Raw genomic sequence first — 16,887 nt, 5'->3', positions numbered from 1 at the left:
TGGAGAGAGGATCAAAAAACACAACATCGTTTGGCTAAATTTTGGTGAGGGAAAAACTGGCACAAGGGACCAAGATATCTAAATTAAAATGGACTCCATGGGTACACACGAGCCTCCCCTTGACATGCCCACATTATGCTTGTCCCAGGTTTCTGGGTAAAAACCATTTAGCTTTGCATGCAGTATATATGTGTTATTTGTGCCTATTGTATTTGAATATTTCTGCATAGCGAGGTCCCTAAACAGTCTTGAAATTGCATAAAATAGGCATTACTGGAAAGCTGCGACTCTTGTACCTTTAAAGAGTCCAATTGCATTAAGGCGCGGTGAAGCTGGTCCCCAGAGTTGCCTTTTCATTGTAGTAAGACCAATTTTTTTTTTTTTTTTTACTTAATCTCACTGTATAAAATGACTTATTGTGACCTCTGAGGTAATCATAGCCTCATGAAACTTAGCAACCACAAACTAGAGACCTGGAGCATTTTTCCATAGTTTCCAGAACAGAAGTGCTCGACATCAATCAGCGAAAAATGCAATTCTTACATAAATCTCCCAATGTAAAAAAGTTTTTGTTACCAAATCACAGCACAGTGTTTTCTATGGTGTCCCTAATGTGGTATTTTTGAGGGATTTGACCCTTTTTTTTTTCAAATCTTGAGTGGTCAAAAATTAATAAATATTGCACCAAAACTGTGTAAAAATGGTATCAACCAAAAAAGCAACAGGCGCTCACAAACAGCTCAACTGTGACCGGCAGTCTACTTTTGGCTTGAGGTGCCAGGGCCTTGACATTCAAAAGCCAGATGTTTGCAGGTGTTGGTGTGTTTTTTGTGCAGTGAGAAAGGGGCCATATACTGTTGACCTGCTATGCTCCCCAAAGATCCCTTGTCCCCGACTAAAAAAGACACAGTGGATGTATTGTAAGGAGGGTTGGAGTAGAAGAGGTTAACAGTTCTCACAGCAGGGTGCCCATTAGGTTCATTAGGTGTTTTGATATTCAAAGACCCTGCACTCTGACCTTTCTTGTTGTCCTCAGTTTCTTGAGTGGTGTTTTCCTCCTCAACCTCAGCATCAGGAACCCACACTGGACCAGAATCCTGGCTGAAACTAACTGAGCCATCTGCAAACAGAACCTGCAGTACACAAATGATTTGTGTGCTCGTGTGTCATAAAAGTTAGTTCCCATTTTTGCATAAGATGCCATACATTTGCAAGTATGCATGCCTCTATGTATGAACATGTGTGTTCAGTATGTTTACCTGTGTGGACCCGTCTCTCATGTACCGGATCACAGCTCCCTGGTTGGTCACTATGCGGGACAGTTCTTTAGAGAGGGAAGGGTCCTGAAGCTGCCCTACAACTCCTCTACCATGAAGGGGAAAGCTCTGTTTCACCAACATACCCTGCTGCTCCGAGGACACTCCTGGACACACAAACACACACAAATTATGAATTAAAAATTTGACAATACTTACATACAATATAATACTAACAAAGCTGCAAGATCCTCTTTTGCCTTAGTGTGTGAGCAGGATCATATGAGTGTGAGAGATGTACAAATGAGTCACTTCATAATAACATATGCAGTTTCATAATGCTACACTTGTGAGGATACACACACTTGTATATGAGTGTGTACACATACAGTACATGGCAGAAAAAAAGTGCATCACTGACCTTGTGTATCCTCTCGTAGGAACTGCAGCAGCAGGCCATTAGGAACTGACAGGTTCAGACTGTTGAACAGACTTGATGGCAATGCTGGCTGGCCTTCACACACCTAAACACAATTATACACAGAAAAATGACCATGTAGGCTGCATATGGCAAGAGCAATACACCAATAGCAATAACATTAACATCCCAACATATATATATAATAAGCTCAAAACTACATTCATATTGAGGTTTGAGAGCAATTTAACAATTTTTTTTAAGGTTATGCATTCATGTGCATTTGTATGTGGAACCTGGGACTCTGGAGGCCTGGTGTTGCTGGCTGGGCTGTTTGTCTTGGAGGCAACTGAATCCAGGTCTGTCCCCTTGGACTGGTGGGTGTCGGAGAAGAGAGGAATGGGGACAAAGGTGGATGTCTCTGTTTCCTGGGGACTCACTAGAGTATCAGCAAACAGGAAATCAGTTAATACTGCCTGCACTGTGAAGACATTATAACCCTGTTTACTCCAGACATATTAATAACAATATTCAGAGCACTGAGATTATGGACTAGTGTATAAGCATATTCAAACTGTTTTCAAATTGACGTAAAGATTGAAATATTTAAATACAAATTAAAACTTCTCAAAGGCTAAAAATCTTGTTTTCAGTATAACACCTCTGTGTTCTCCCGTGGGACCATAGAAACTGTATGAGAGGTGAATTCCACTGTCTAACACTGCTGTGAGGGAGCCCTGCTTCACTCTGTTCATCTCCACAGGCTCTGACACTGAAAAGGACACACACACACACACACACACACACACAGAAACATACTAATAATAATAACATACATTACAGATATAAAGAATCCTAAAATTACAAAGCAGGCCCTTTGAACACTGCTTCATCTGTAGTATGGTCAACATCTTTACCTTTAAAATCTTCTTTTCTGCCATTTGTTTCTTTGTCTTGGGCCAGAGGGAGAGGTTTTGCCCAATCAACAACGTGGTTGATGTGTGTGTAGAAATGATGTCCATCCTTCTTCACAGCCAGTTTCATTAGGCTGCACCCTGCAGTGGTAATAGTACATGTTCATGGACTTATGACTTACACTTAAAATGACTGACTTTTCCCCAATTATGCAGCACAACAAAGACATGCTGGGCTTTAGAAGCACAAGCAGGTTTGAAGCATTTTCTTTAACCTCAACTTTGTCTCATTACCTTCAATATAGCTGATATTCTCCACAGTGATATGTCCTCCATCTGAGGGGAAAAGGTATTGGCGACTACCTGACACATGGATCAACTTTCCATCCATGCTGTAGCCTGTGAAACCCTACACATCAAACACACACGGATACACAAAGTTTTACTAGCAATGATTATTTTTCGGTATCCCTCTTTGATTGGATGTGAAGATATTAATGTACTCAGTGTATTAATGGTTTTGTGTGTGTACCCTCACATTAAAAGGCTCTGCTGTTGGATGCAGTTCTTTGTCTTCCTCCACAGGGGGCACTATGGTAGTAACAGACTCTGTGGGAGTCTTGGCTGAGTTGCCTGCTGTCTGTGCTCTGCTCTTCTTGCTACTAGACAGAGTTCTACTTTTCCTGTTGTCCACCTCCTCCTTTTGCTGCTTGACTTTTGGTGCATTCTCCTTCTTTGATTTCTTGGCCATCTCCTCCTCCTTTAGCTGCTCCTGCTCCAACTTCCAGGCCTGTAACATCATATACACATTAATATACACTGCAGTTATTGCTGTACCATTGCTGGGTGTACCCTGCCTCTCGCCCAATATCAGCTGGGCTCAGCTTGAAACCCTTGTGACCTTCTAAGGATAAGCAGTTAAACTGTAGCGAACGGATGGAAACATTTAGTGGTTTGACTTAACTCAGACTTTAAGGAAAATCTTAACCTAAGGTGCTTTGTGTAACCAGTCCCAGAATTGTGAAAGTGAATGTTCATGTGTTAGTTGGTACTGACTTTAAGGGAGCCTTTTCTGATGAGTGGCTCCAGAGTGACCTCTTCCTCCTCTGCAGAATCTGTAGCCTTTTCATCTAGTCCAGGAACAAAACAAACATGGTATTTATATGGTGGTTAAACGGACTTCCATTGCTAGAGTTTGATGCTGACATGCAGTCGTACCATTTGGAGACTCAGCAGGATTGAGATTTCTGAGCTGCATTTCCTCTCTCTTTAATTCCTCTTCTTTTGTCCAATCCGAAATGCTATCTGCCACATGTTCCAGGTATTTCCTATCAGGCAGAAACAATAACATCTAAAGTCTATGTTACACTCCACATATACACTATCTTGCTAGTCAGGTTATAGATGCCACTGACTGATAAAAAGAGACAGGGACAGGTAGCTACTCTAGTTAGCTGCCACTTAGAATGTTCATTTTGTTCAATCTAATGATGTGGTTTATGGGAAGCTTGCTCTGTTTCTTTATCACATAGGAAAAGGCATATTACTATTCAAATTTGCATTCTGACCTAAACTTGACATCAGTGTGAAGTGCTACATCCCAGAACTCCTTGCACTGACGATCAGGGCTCATTGGATTGTGACAAAAAATATACAGGATGTTGTTAAGACTTCCTCTGAAGGTGTCCAAGCAGCGGTATTCTTCTGAGGCTAACTGGAGCACCTAAGCATGAAGAAAATGTCATTTCTATGTGTCCAAATGAAATATGTGAGAGGAATCAATTCAACAATTGCTTTTATTGCTTTTATCTGAAATAAGATTGTCATTGTGTTTTAAGCTTGAAAGACGAGATGAGAAAGGTCACCTGTGGGAAGATAGAGGCGCTGTGGTGTTCAGTATAGTGCCAGTCAAACAGAGATCTCAGCCTGCGTCTCTGAATGTCAGCCAAGTCCAGCTGGCTACAAACTCTCCCACTGATCTGCTGGAGAAAAAAATTGACACTCAACATCATTGGGAAGGAATATCATAACAAATACACATTATTTCTTTATTATTATAGCATGAAAAATTTGAGTATCTAAAGTAGTATGTACACAGCAACAATACCTTTGTGTTATCAGGATCTTCAGTGAGAAATGTTGGACCTATAGTTGAAATAAATCATGAGAAATTACACTAGAATTAGGAACAGTGTCTTACACACAGTTATGAGATGCAATAAAGCTCCTTAAGTAAGTTGTAACTTATAATATACATGAGCCAAAGCAGTAACAGACCTTGTAGGTTATCAAGATGCTGTTTAGCGTAGGATAGCGGGTCATCCCAGGGGATTATTGTGGGTGTCTGTGGCTGTGCTGGTTCCAATGTTTCCAGTGCACCAGGAGCAGTCAGTAATACATCCTTTTGGTCCAGCCTGGTCAGTGGCATACTCTCAAACACACTCTGATGAATCAGATGCTCCACCTCCAGCCACGACACAACATCTGTGGGATATCGTAACAACATATCATTTTGAAACTAACAAACCAACCTCGGACTGTAAGTAATTCCCTATTTGGAACAAAAAGTTAACAAAACAAGTTGCCAAAAACTCTGATACAGCTACAAATTAATTAACAATAGCCATGGATATACTGAGCTAAGATATGTAGCTGGCTTCTGACCATCTGTGCAGTAGTGTTGTAGCTGCTGTTTGATTGCCATCCAGCAGGAGTTGTTGTCTCTCTGCTGAGTCACAGATTGGATCAGCTCCCACACTGGAGACCGCTTCATCATGGACACCTCCACCTCTGCTGGATCAAAACCCTGAACCACCTAAGAGGGACACATGCGCACACAAACACAAATTATATAAACACATTTCTAAGAATAAGGTCAGAATGGAGTCAAGATTACATAAACTTTACAGTCTATTTTAAACCTAAATGCCAAACTCCACATGGACAACAAAACTGTAACTGTAAGCATTATAAAGTGTACTTGCACTGATATCCCTCAAGCGCAGGGCCCTCTCATCATGGTGTCTGATAACCAGAGGGTGTTCAGACTTCTTCCTCTCTTCCTCCTCTGCTCCAAACTCCTCTAATAGCCTCTAAAACATGAAACATAAAACAAGAGAATAAAAGAGACAAAGTAGTGAATAACTTCATTTTCTGCAGAGTGAGTCCGAACACTCTGAAGTCATGGGGTGCACACACATACACACTTCACCTTCATACCTGGGTTTGGAGACCAGAGAAAGAAATATATATATATACTACAGAATGTAACTTGTCCCTGTGACCCGTGTTGACTCAGTCAGAGGGTTTCAGTTCTATAAATGTTTAATCTTTCTGTCATAATTATTGTCAGAAAATTACATATTTAAAGATATTATATTCAGGGATTCATATGAGAACCAGTGTTTCCTGTAAGCTCATGGTTCCTTTTCCAGCATCTGTTGTAGTTTCATTTTTAATATTTTGTAGCACTTCACTGTACAGTTTGCACTCATTGTTAGTATGTTAGCTACTTTACTGTGAGTATAGCACCATCTGCTGGACGTACATATTTGTGGCCCAGCCACGCTCTACATTTTTTGTAGTTTATGTGGTAGAAATCACATTAACTCTACAAACCAAAAGAGTTGGAAAAAAATATTTTTATTTTATTTCATTTATTTATAATGTCTCTGTATGTACATTGGAAAACAACATTTCTAAGGTAATCACCAGACCCATAGTAATTTGTACAGTTTTCAGCAGTGATCCAGAATGAAAATCTGAAGAATTCAACACAATTTTTTATCTTGTGATGTGACAATATTAATTTATGATAACATTTTTTTTTCTTTTAATCTGTGGAAAATCTGCAGAGGTGTTGTCACAAATCTGCAGCCACAGATTCCATGTGGACCTGCTAATCATTATGGCCCAACACTGTTGCATGTGCAGCCCACCATAATATTGTACTAACAATAGAAGGTATCTTGTTTCAATTAATGCGTCATCTACTGTAAGTCATGCCGACTGGCCTTTCACTGAATGCTCGAGACTAAACCAGACCCTAAAATTTGATCTTAAGTTAAATATTCTGATGAGATTTTTATCCTAACCTGAGTCAGGCCTTCAGTCCTCTAAGTAAAACCTTTCTGGCACTTCTTTATACTTTTGGTTTCACTCATTGTGCATGAACCCACTGACTGCATGGATAACCGTATCATATATATTACATATCCTTGACTTGATACTATCCCTTTGGATAGAGGTTTCTGCTCTGACTGTTTCTCCTGTAACATTTGTGGTGTCCGATCATTTTTAATAATAAAATATCTACATGCAACTTGTGATTTTGGAGACTGTTTCTGTAGAAAAATAGACGAGATTAGATACAAAATTAGCTTCTCATATCCAGCTACTTCCATAATATAAATTGTGCAATATTCATATGTTGAATGTAGTCTGTAAATTCTTTCAAATGTTGAGAGTATCTCTTTTGAAAAATCCTCTAAGCTGGTTTTAGCTACTAAACCTACCACCTGCCTACTCGACCCCTTACAAGCTAAACTTCTTAAAGATATCTTGTCATTTCTGGGACATACAATGCTGATTATAATTAATCTGTCACAACTGGCACTGCGTCCACAAACCTTAAGATTGCTGTGGTTAAACCTCTACTTAAGAAACCACACCTTGATCCAGGGTCTCTAAATAATTATCAACAAGTCTCTTACCTTCCATTCTTTTTTAAAAGTATTAGAGTTGTGTTTCGGCAATTTCTGGCCAACATATTTAACGGTAATTTTTTTCAACCTTTTTAATCTTCTATCAGGGCCTGTCACTCCACTGCAACTGCGCTTGCCAAAGTGGTGAATGCTTTTCTACTTGGTATGGATTCAGACTCCAATTCTGTGCTTCTATTACTGGACCTTTTGACACCACTGATCATTTGCATTGCATTTCTCTAACCCTCTCTTTGTGTACCGCAAGCATGCAAGTGTCCAAGCCCTGTGCATATCTCTCTACCTCTTTCTCTATGTTCTCCTCTGTCCTCTCTGTTCATGTAGATGCATCTGTGCTGGACTATAAATCATACTGGGACCTCTCATATTAAAATGCAAAAAGCACAAAATGAGCTCTTAATGTTAATAAAGAACTTTATCACTAAAATATACAACGTCTCATGATAAAAGATCATGCTCTTTATGGTGGAGAGCATTCCTACGAGTGTATGAATAAATAGAAGAACAACAAAAGCAAGCGGTAACCGATAAGCTCTCACAAGCTTTCCCTCCACTCAGGAAGTCAGTAGTGCACCCTCCCCCGCTACGTCACGGTCCAAGCCCACCCTACTCTCTGTGTGTTGCAGCTACAGCACTCTCAATGTGACAGAAGAGCTGGTGGGGATTGGCTCTTGTGCTCCAAGCATGTAGCCCTGCCCACTGAAATGTAAGCCGCTTGCCTCAGCCCCTCCTGCTTAAAAGAGTGTGCTGCATTGGCCGGGAATCGAACCCGGGCCTCCCGCGTGGCAGGCGAGAATTCTACCACTGAACCACCAATGCTGCGCTTGGATATTTTTGTGCCATAAAAATATTTTAAATATGTGTGAGAGAAAAAGATAAGAACAACACTTGAATCAAAGTTGAGTCTTTCAGTCCTGTTAGCAAAGATACACACAGCACATGCTGGATGATAAATGACTCAGATGTATGTGTGTGTTGGTGTATGGCCAATATACCTTCTTGTCTTCCTCATTCTGTGCTGTAGTCAGCAAGCCATTCAACATGTGGCTTTTCTCCTCTTTTGTGTATACCAGAGGCAGGAAGCTTTGGAGCATCAAGCTCAGCAGCTCATAGTCTAACCCTGGACCACTGGGAGCTTTGGACTCCTCATGGGACAAAGTGGACTCTGATTGCTCTGTTGAAATCGCCACCTAACACACAATCACAAAAACACTACAGTATATTTCACATAAACTGCTGATGTCATGCACTGACCACACACTACCAATGTGCACACAGACCTGTTCCAGCAAACAGTGCATGATTAGAGACACAGAGCAGGCTTCAGGGGGAACCAGGTCGAGTAGGGTGCTATAGTAACGCATGTCCACATCTGTAGAGAGAGGAGGCTGCTCGGTCTCTGTCCACAAAGAAGAGAGGACAGAAAGCAACGGAGGTTAGTTTGTCATCCTAGTCTGAGTTTTTAATTCAAACACACACATACACAAGCATATGCCAAAAATACATGATTAAAGAGAAAGGTCTTACTTTGGTATGACTGACTTTCATCCCGCACTGATTTCTTTTTAGAGCGTGGAGTCAAGGGAAGAGGGGTCTGCACAACCTGGCACAGAAAACATACACATTTTAAGTATACACTTAATATCCAGCCTTTTTTTAATTTTGGGTGTGCGTGAGTGTGTGTGCATGTATGGTCCAGAAAAACCTAACTAAAGCAATGACAGTGTCAATGTTACTGCCACTGAACACTGACTGCACTGTGTACAGTGGCCCCTCAGCAGCTGTAGCAGCATCAGTGGCCTGATGGATGAGGCACTCATCTCCTCACGCTCTGTTTGAGGATTCTTCCTCCTGCAACACAGCAGAGTGGCGCAGCGGAAGCGTGCTGGGCCCATAACCCAGAGGTCGATGGATCGAAACCATCCTCTGCTAAATTCATACTCTTTACCAGTCAAAACTGAGTATCATTCAGAATTTTCAGCATTTTTCTACACAACTAAAACAGCTAAATTAAAACAACTAACAGATTCATCGATAATGAAAATAAATGTGAGCTGCAGCCCTGTCATGTAGTTATACTGACTGACATGAATGTGTGTGTATGTATATGTGTACCTCTGCAGGCTGTGGATCCAACCTAGGGACAGTAGCTACGCTGATGACTTTGAGGCTGTCAAGGTAGTGCTGATGTTGCCTGCGCCAGTCCAGACAGTCATAGATGAGATTGGCCACACCCTCAAAGATTCCCATCCCCATCTCAAGCTGGACACACAGTTTAAGGATGTTATAGCATACAGTGCAAGATTAGAGGCACAGAGCACGCCTCAATGAGAACAGATCTAAGAAACAAAGAGGACCAGGGCCATCTTACCTCAGCCTCGGGGACCTGTGCATGCAAGGGAGGCAAAAGATCTGGGACAGTGTAGCTGAGCTGAACTACATCATGGAGCTTGGAATCCAGTGGCCCACTGTCCAAAGCTGGTCTCAGACCTGACCAGAATAGATCCAACTTCCTGACCTGCGCAGCCAGCTCGACACTACCATGAACCTCTGGCGCACACAAAGGAAAGGATGATGTAATGTTAATAACAACATGCAATACATTAAAAATAAGTATGCTGATGAGTTTGATTCCATGTAAAAGCTGTTATATAGTTTTGATGTGTCTTATTCAGTACATACTGTATACTGACGGCTCTTTACCTGCATCCAATGCCGGAGAAGCTGTCAGACTCTGCTCATTGCCCTCACAAGGCTGTTGTTCTTGCCGTCCCTCAGAAGTTAGTGTGTGCTCTGAACACAATTTAATGACATTTGCTACATGTACACCGATGGCATCGAGTGCCACAATCAGGTGGGGCTGGTAGAAGCCCAGCAGCAGGATGTAGTGTTCAGGACCATCCTGCGGTTCATCATCTATGCCAGACACACATAACACAGAGTGAATCCATCAAATACTAGTGTTGTACGGTATACTGGTACCAACGGTAGACCACGGTACTAAAACACCATGGTACATATGATACCATAATGTTGGAGTACCATAGTACTATGGTACCTCACGGAACCACTACTGTGGGATAAGTTCAAAGTCCAATCCCAAGAGGGTGACTGTCCATGTGCCGTCCAATAACGGCGCGCGCTGGCCACCTGGCACTCAATATGCTGCTGCAGTGGTTTGTTTTCCAGTGACATGTCAGGTATTAGCTGAGCTATTGTGTATCTTTGAGCAGTGAAAGTTATTATTTATTTCGTTTTACTTGTAGGTTCGATTTGTTTATATATGCTACAGTGATTTGTTTTCCACTACAGAGCTCTACGGTGCAAGCATTTTACTCGCATTTACAACGAAAAATAGTTTTGTGCGAGCAAAAGAAATCATTCAGGAGCACACTGTGCGAGTACAGATTTCAACCAGCAGCAGAAACGAAAGGCGAATCCTGCTGATTGTGGGTTGAACGGGGGTCACAGACACAGCCAGGCTCCAGGTCCAGTAAGTCTTTGTCGGTGTCATGACTGCCCAGAAATACCTGAACAGTTGAGCAGTAACGGCACACAGGTATGTGATGTGTCAGAGGAGAAACGAGACGTTCACATTTCTTTGTGGCAGATAACGGTCCACAAACCTCACCGCACTTAAGGGACTGTTCTTAACTTATCAGAGGAGGAGGGTGGCTGGTTGATTTTTTATTTATTTATTTTATTTTGATCCCCCCTATGTTAATCACTTATTGATGCTGTTTTTGAAGTATGAATAAGTCAATAAGTAATTTATTCCATTGAAATATCATTGATGTATTATAGAAAAGTGATTTATCTTTTTATAAATGACAAAAGGCACATCTGCCTCATTTTTGCTGTGCTCAGAATCGTGATACTTTCACTGGTATCGTACCGTGGGTCCCAATTTTGGTATCGTGACAACACTATGAAATGCATGTCTAACTCATCTCTCTTTTATACACAAACACATACACAGTACAGTTCCATGCATATACTGTAAGATGTCTCGTGCATTTAGTGTTTATCACTGTTGAAGCTTTCTGAACTCCATAACCCAAGCACAGTTGGTTTAAATTTGTCTTTTTACCTATGAACTTTGGTGGCTCAACATCACCCCTCCGTTTGAGCTTGGTCTTCTCCTTGGAAGGTCCCACAGGTGAATGTGGACTCTTTCCCTTTTTATCTGAGGCCTTGGCCCCTCCTTTGTCTTTGCTGGCAGAGGGAGGACCGACTTTTGCCTTCTCCTCTCCAGCCTTTAACAGATGTGGACAAAAAGGACAAAAAAGAGAAACCCAGAGAAAAATCACATTATTTTGTCCCCAATTCAACTCTGAGTTACAGCATAGCTTATGTTGATTGAAAAGTTCACTGCAATGCAAAAAACGTCATGTTTCTAACAATACTAAAACCTGTGTGAAAAGCCACGCTAGTTCAACGCTGTCACTAAATTATAATAATTAACACAAGCAATCACACATATAAAGAAACACTCACTTGCTCAACTTCCCTCCTCTGCTGATCAGTGGCTTTGATCTGTAGCAGCTGGAACTTCAGTATTTTTGCCATCAGGTCACAAGGAATCTCTTCTCCTGCATCCAGCAGCACCTTAGCAGGCTCTGTAACCTACATGAGACACAATAAAGTCAACACACCTGTACACGCATGCACACGAAGAATAACGCACACAAATACACAAGGTTCCTTCACAACAACCAGAAGACACTGATAGACTGACATACAACATACTGCATTAGAAACCCTCGTGCCCAAGCCTACTGTACCTCATAGAAGGTGGGGACGTCATCAGGCCTTTTGGTTTTGGGATTCCCCAGCTCATGGATCTGCAATGAGGTCAGTCAGGAGAACACAATCATTTGACAAAATACAAGATATTCATGTGCACAGACACGATTTAAAATTAGTTTACAAATTTAGAACTAGTAACTGTAATCTTTCCATTTATACAAGATTTTAAAAATGTGAAATAGTAACCACTTGTTTCACGTTGTTTAGTAACAGTTTAAATACTGTACAACAGCAATAAGAGCTTCTCAAACACACAGGACACAATATTAATATAAAGAATATGACCCAGAATACCTTAGCAAGGGTGCTGTCCCAGGATAACAAGTTGAAAAGTCTGCGTAGTGGTTTCTGTACGGCTAAAGACAAAGCCCGGGTAAGTTCATCCTCTTCTGGACTCCTCCCAACCACCAAAGACACACAGGCTTGCCATGACTCCTGGAAAGTGCATCAGAAATACCACAATAATGTATATACTAATACACTACATCGAGGTCAAGAACCACAGGTTGCACTGATTTCACATCATGTCTCTCTTTAGTTCCATTGCAGTTCATTGAAGTGGGATTTACACTGGCTAAACAAACGCTTCAGGGTACCATGATTTCTACTCATAGAAGAAAGATAGACATCGCTAATAGAAGTGCTGTTAAAAAAAAACACCACAGTATAATCTAGAAAGTTTTACTAGAGAAAAAAAATCTAACTATAAAAAGCAGGAATCTCTGTGTGTGAGTGAGTGCGTGTGTCTATGTGTGTGTTAACCCTCCAGATATCTTCAGTACCATTCATCTGAATAAGTTCACATTTGGCAGGTGTTTTTTTGGGACCCAAGGATGTGCAGTGTCCAATAATTGTAATTGTTGTAATAATCTTCTGATTTAAAACAAGGCCTGTCATACAGGCATTCAAAAAAATTAAATGCATGTGTTCAAGGATGCATGAAGCACAGGGTGGGAGGAAAACTATATGAAGTGATGAAGACACAACATACTTAAATTTACTTAATGTCTGTTTAAGGTGGAGTTTTCAATTCTAATATAATGCTGGATAGTTTAATGAATAATAATACATCGTATTTTGATTGTTATATTATGTCAGTAAAATCTAAATCTGCAAAGTAACCAGTAATAATATGTCTCTGTCAGGGAAATGTAGTGATACAATGTTTTCCTCTTATGTAGAAGTACACAGTAATTAAGTAGAATATTATTGTATTGCATTTTTAAAATTGCTTTTGGGCCCTTAAGTTATTTTAGGGTACAATGAGTTAGAATATCAACATAATATGTAAACATTATCATAAATCTATACCTGTTTGGGGCCCAGGTGAATACAGTCTATACTTGGGACCCAAAGAAGTGCAATATTGAGTGTGAAGTTGTTTGGATGTGAGGTTCTCGAGAAATCTCCAAAAACAGGTATGTGTTCAACGAGCACTAGAAATAATGACAATTTCCGGTTTGGACGTATTACCTTCAAAATAAAAGCTCATCGGTTACTGTTAACTGCATTTTTGACACATTTAATGACTAACAATTAGACAAGTGCCAGAGGACGTATGTTAGGCAACACATTTTTCACCGAACAAACTGGTGACCTTGTTAACATGACTAAAACTGTCTCAGTGAGCAGTCTGGAGGATAACAACCCATTTTAAATCCTGTCTTCTACCTGAAATGAAAAGTCAACGTCTCCCGCGCGCGCACGTAACACTGTAACGTTAGCTAGCAGCTGTTAACTGGCAATTATCAACGTTAGCATGTATAACCAGCTAATAAGACCTCTACACGTTTGACTTTGTGACATAACAGTGACATGTTTTCAACACACGAGTGAAGTTAAACCGAAAAAAGAAGTCAGTGAGATAACAAACCTCTTCAAACTGTGCGCTGGTGAGACCAGCCTCCCAGTTCTTGTTCACAACTGCTGCTTCCCGAGCATTGGGCTTTTTGGCTGAGCCTTTTTTACCTGCTTTTGGTGCCATTTCCTCTCACTGATAATTATCTATGATTAAAAACAACATTTAACGGTTAAAAGAGTCTTCAAGTTATCAGGGCAACATATTACTAATTAAGCTAGTTAAAAAGTTCAGCAAGTTAATCGTCGGTGTATGTCGTCTGGTGCGTCTGTTGCCCCCATACACTGTATAAATGAGGTTGCCCACGGCAACCGCAACGACACCAGCGTCAAGTTGCCCAAATTACACTTCCTATAACCTTTCAAAACAAAATCATTTCCGTTTTCAAATTGACAAAGCAATCGAAAAAACAAAGTTAACAAGTAACACGCATTTAAAATCATCTGTAGCAAAGATATTTCCCATTTTTTTGGTGCAGAATATTTCTTATCAACAATTTAAATGATAATTAAAATCATTTTCTGTTTATTGAGATTTAGAATAGAGCAGACAGAAAGCACAATAATATTTGGTCAATCCAACAGTGACACAACAAAAAAAGTTAGTAGTAAATGAAATAAGAATAATATAAAACCAAGACAGGACTAAGCCAGACAAATACTACAAACCAAATCAGTACCCAGAACAAGACAAAGAACAAAACAACATAGTAGTAAAATTAAAATATAAAAATATGTGCACAATGATAACAATTACACTAAATACTAAAACATAATATAATGGTTGTTGGTTGGACAACTGCTTGTCACATCACAATGTAATGTCTATAAAACAGATGATCATTCATTCAGGAATATCTGGAAAGTCCAGCTCTTGTACGTACTCAAAAAAAAAGGGATCCCACATCATGCAAAATTTCCTCAAGGAGCCCCTTATTATGCACCTGATTCTTTCCAGTTTGACAAAATGAAGGACTTCCCTTAACCATAGAGCATGTGCCAATAGTGACCTTACTCATGTGTGCATTCATGTCAATATTCCTTTTGTTCACAAGATGGCAGTGGGGTCTCTTTTTTCGAGAGACTCCAAACCGCTTGAGCTTAAACATGAATCCCCAAATAATGTTAACAGTTCACACATTATTTTCACTAGTTTACATAAATTGTAGCTATCATTATAGTAGCACACTGTGCAACCAGTCCACATGAGAGCAATCCATAAAATGCAAGCATCTGGCCTCAACAAATCAACCACTGGCCTGCTTGGTCCAGTCACTGAAATGAAGCACTTAGGCCACAAAACTGTAACTGATATTATGAAAGACAGCTGGTTTGATTTATGATGTCATAGGGCACAAAGTTTTGAGCTGCTCCACAGACAATGGATGGTGAAAAATGTTCCAGATGACACTGAGAGCACCATGGGAAATGATCTGAGTATATGGGTACGTTTCTGTTTCAGAACTGAGAGCACAACAATAGAATAAAGTTCCTTTTGGGTATAAAAAAAGAAGACTCTATGGGTTCTCAAAATTAGTCTCCCATTCATTGTCTATGGAGCAGCTTCAGACGTGATACCCTATGACATCACAAGTTTGAGACTTACATCTTTGGTTTCTGGTTCACAAATACTGATCAAACTTTCTTTGGCCATGGAAATAACATTTTGGAAATCTTAATTTAGGTGGTGTTCCCCTTTACCATTCTGCCCAGAAACATTACTGTATGTCACACAGTAATTTTCCTCACCCAACTTTAACACTTAACAGGTAACACATCTCTGCTTTTTTTCATGGCAACTGATGTTGAACAGCTAACCCTGCTCTGGAGCAAGTTGTGTTCAGACTGTGGGATCACAACCTGTCAACACCTGACCACTGACCAATCAGATCACTGGAAAATAAAGTGTCCTGACATGAACAAAAGTCTGAAGTGACAGATAAGACAGAGTAGACCTCTGCCTTTATGTTGTTAAAGATCTGTGGAATCATTTCATTGCTCCAGAGCTCTATTTCCACTGGTTTTAAAACAGAGCCTCTAAGAAACAAGAGATTGTTTTCAACACTAAACACATGATTTTAACAATATTTGAACTTACAAACAAGTTTGTTTTAGTCAGCAGTGATAGCTGACAGTGTTGCTATATTCACACTCTGATTTCATCACTGCAGATAAAAATAACATGAGACATCTGTGTGACGAGAACTAGAAAAAAAGATTATATTTTATGAGAAAAATAATTTAGATTCAGATAGACCTCATCACTCATTAACTGGGCTTTCCTTTGGTAGCAGAAACAGTCTGGCATCACTTAAATTAAAGTGTTTGATGGGACAATTCAAAGTAGTATCGTCAACATCCAACAAAACAGCGTAAAATGGTATGGATTCAGACTCCACTTCTGTGCTACTACTACTAGACCTTTTAACAACACTGATCATTTGCATTGCATCTCTCTGACCCTCTGTTTGTGTCCCGCAAGCATGTCTCATGATATAAGATCATGCTCTTTATGGTGGAGTGCATTCCGTCCTGTGTATGATGAAACAGAAAAACAGCAAAAGCAAGAGGACAACAATGAGCTCTCACAAGCTGGTAGACCGTCCCCCAGCCACGTCACAGTGTTAGCCCACCCTACTCTGTGCGTGCTGCTGCAACAGGACCCTCAATGAGACAGAGGAGCTGGTGGGGATTGGCTCTTGTGCTCCAAGCATCTAGCCCTGCCCACTGAAATGCAAGCTGCTTGCTTCAGCCTCTCTTGTTTAAAAGAGTGTGCTGCATTGGCCGGGAATCGAACCCGGGCCTCCCGCGTGGCAGGCGAGAATTCTACCACTGAACCACCAATGCTGCTCATGAAGACTGCTGAGCCATCAGAAACTTTTTTCATGTTTTATGAGAAAAACACTGGGAAC

General features: G+C 40.5%; 1 protein-coding gene and 2 non-coding genes across 4 annotated transcripts in view; all 3 read right to left on the bottom strand.

Annotated features, from left to right (window-relative positions):
- Positions 1–16,887, bottom strand: part of spag17 (sperm associated antigen 17) — a 36,698-nt gene that overhangs the window by 8,858 nt on the left and 10,953 nt on the right. Inside the window, exons 5-31 of one of the 2 annotated variants that reach the window (XM_078164824.1) lie at positions 13,992–14,122; positions 12,413–12,553; positions 12,094–12,153; positions 11,807–11,935; positions 11,400–11,565; positions 10,013–10,225; positions 9,681–9,859; positions 9,425–9,571; positions 8,837–8,912; positions 8,590–8,708; positions 8,305–8,499; positions 5,573–5,680; positions 5,253–5,403; positions 4,866–5,072; positions 4,696–4,733; positions 4,454–4,570; positions 4,157–4,311; positions 3,807–3,916; positions 3,645–3,718; positions 3,127–3,378; positions 2,883–2,997; positions 2,592–2,729; positions 2,336–2,446; positions 1,971–2,113; positions 1,678–1,780; positions 1,260–1,423; positions 1,019–1,133 (exon numbers count right to left, since the gene is read on the bottom strand). In XM_078164824.1, the coding sequence (XP_078020950.1) occupies positions 1,019–1,133; positions 1,260–1,423; positions 1,678–1,780; positions 1,971–2,113; positions 2,336–2,446; positions 2,592–2,729; positions 2,883–2,997; positions 3,127–3,378; positions 3,645–3,718; positions 3,807–3,916; positions 4,157–4,311; positions 4,454–4,570; positions 4,696–4,733; positions 4,866–5,072; positions 5,253–5,403; positions 5,573–5,680; positions 8,305–8,499; positions 8,590–8,708; positions 8,837–8,912; positions 9,425–9,571; positions 9,681–9,859; positions 10,013–10,225; positions 11,400–11,565; positions 11,807–11,935; positions 12,094–12,153; positions 12,413–12,553; positions 13,992–14,102 (3,637 nt within the window). In that variant the 5' untranslated portion in view covers positions 14,103–14,122. The remainder of the gene's footprint in view (positions 1–1,018; positions 1,134–1,259; positions 1,424–1,677; positions 1,781–1,970; positions 2,114–2,335; positions 2,447–2,591; positions 2,730–2,882; positions 2,998–3,126; positions 3,379–3,644; positions 3,719–3,806; positions 3,917–4,156; positions 4,312–4,453; positions 4,571–4,695; positions 4,734–4,865; positions 5,073–5,252; positions 5,404–5,572; positions 5,681–8,304; positions 8,500–8,589; positions 8,709–8,836; positions 8,913–9,424; positions 9,572–9,680; positions 9,860–10,012; positions 10,226–11,399; positions 11,566–11,806; positions 11,936–12,093; positions 12,154–12,412; positions 12,554–13,991; positions 14,123–16,887) is intronic. The other variant, XM_033651667.2, reaches the window with a different exon arrangement.
- On the bottom strand, positions 8,058–8,128 carry trnag-gcc (transfer RNA glycine (anticodon GCC)). The gene has a single exon. It is a non-coding gene; the product is annotated as a tRNA-Gly (tRNA).
- Positions 16,752–16,822, bottom strand: trnag-gcc (transfer RNA glycine (anticodon GCC)). The gene has a single exon. It is a non-coding gene; the product is annotated as a tRNA-Gly (tRNA).

Source organism: Epinephelus lanceolatus, chromosome 22, assembly GCF_041903045.1.
Source record: "Epinephelus lanceolatus isolate andai-2023 chromosome 22, ASM4190304v1, whole genome shotgun sequence".
Lineage (NCBI taxonomy): Eukaryota > Metazoa > Chordata > Actinopteri > Perciformes > Serranidae > Epinephelus > Epinephelus lanceolatus.
The sequence above is the reverse complement of the archived record's forward strand: the minus strand, read 5'-3'. Positions and strand labels throughout refer to the sequence as shown.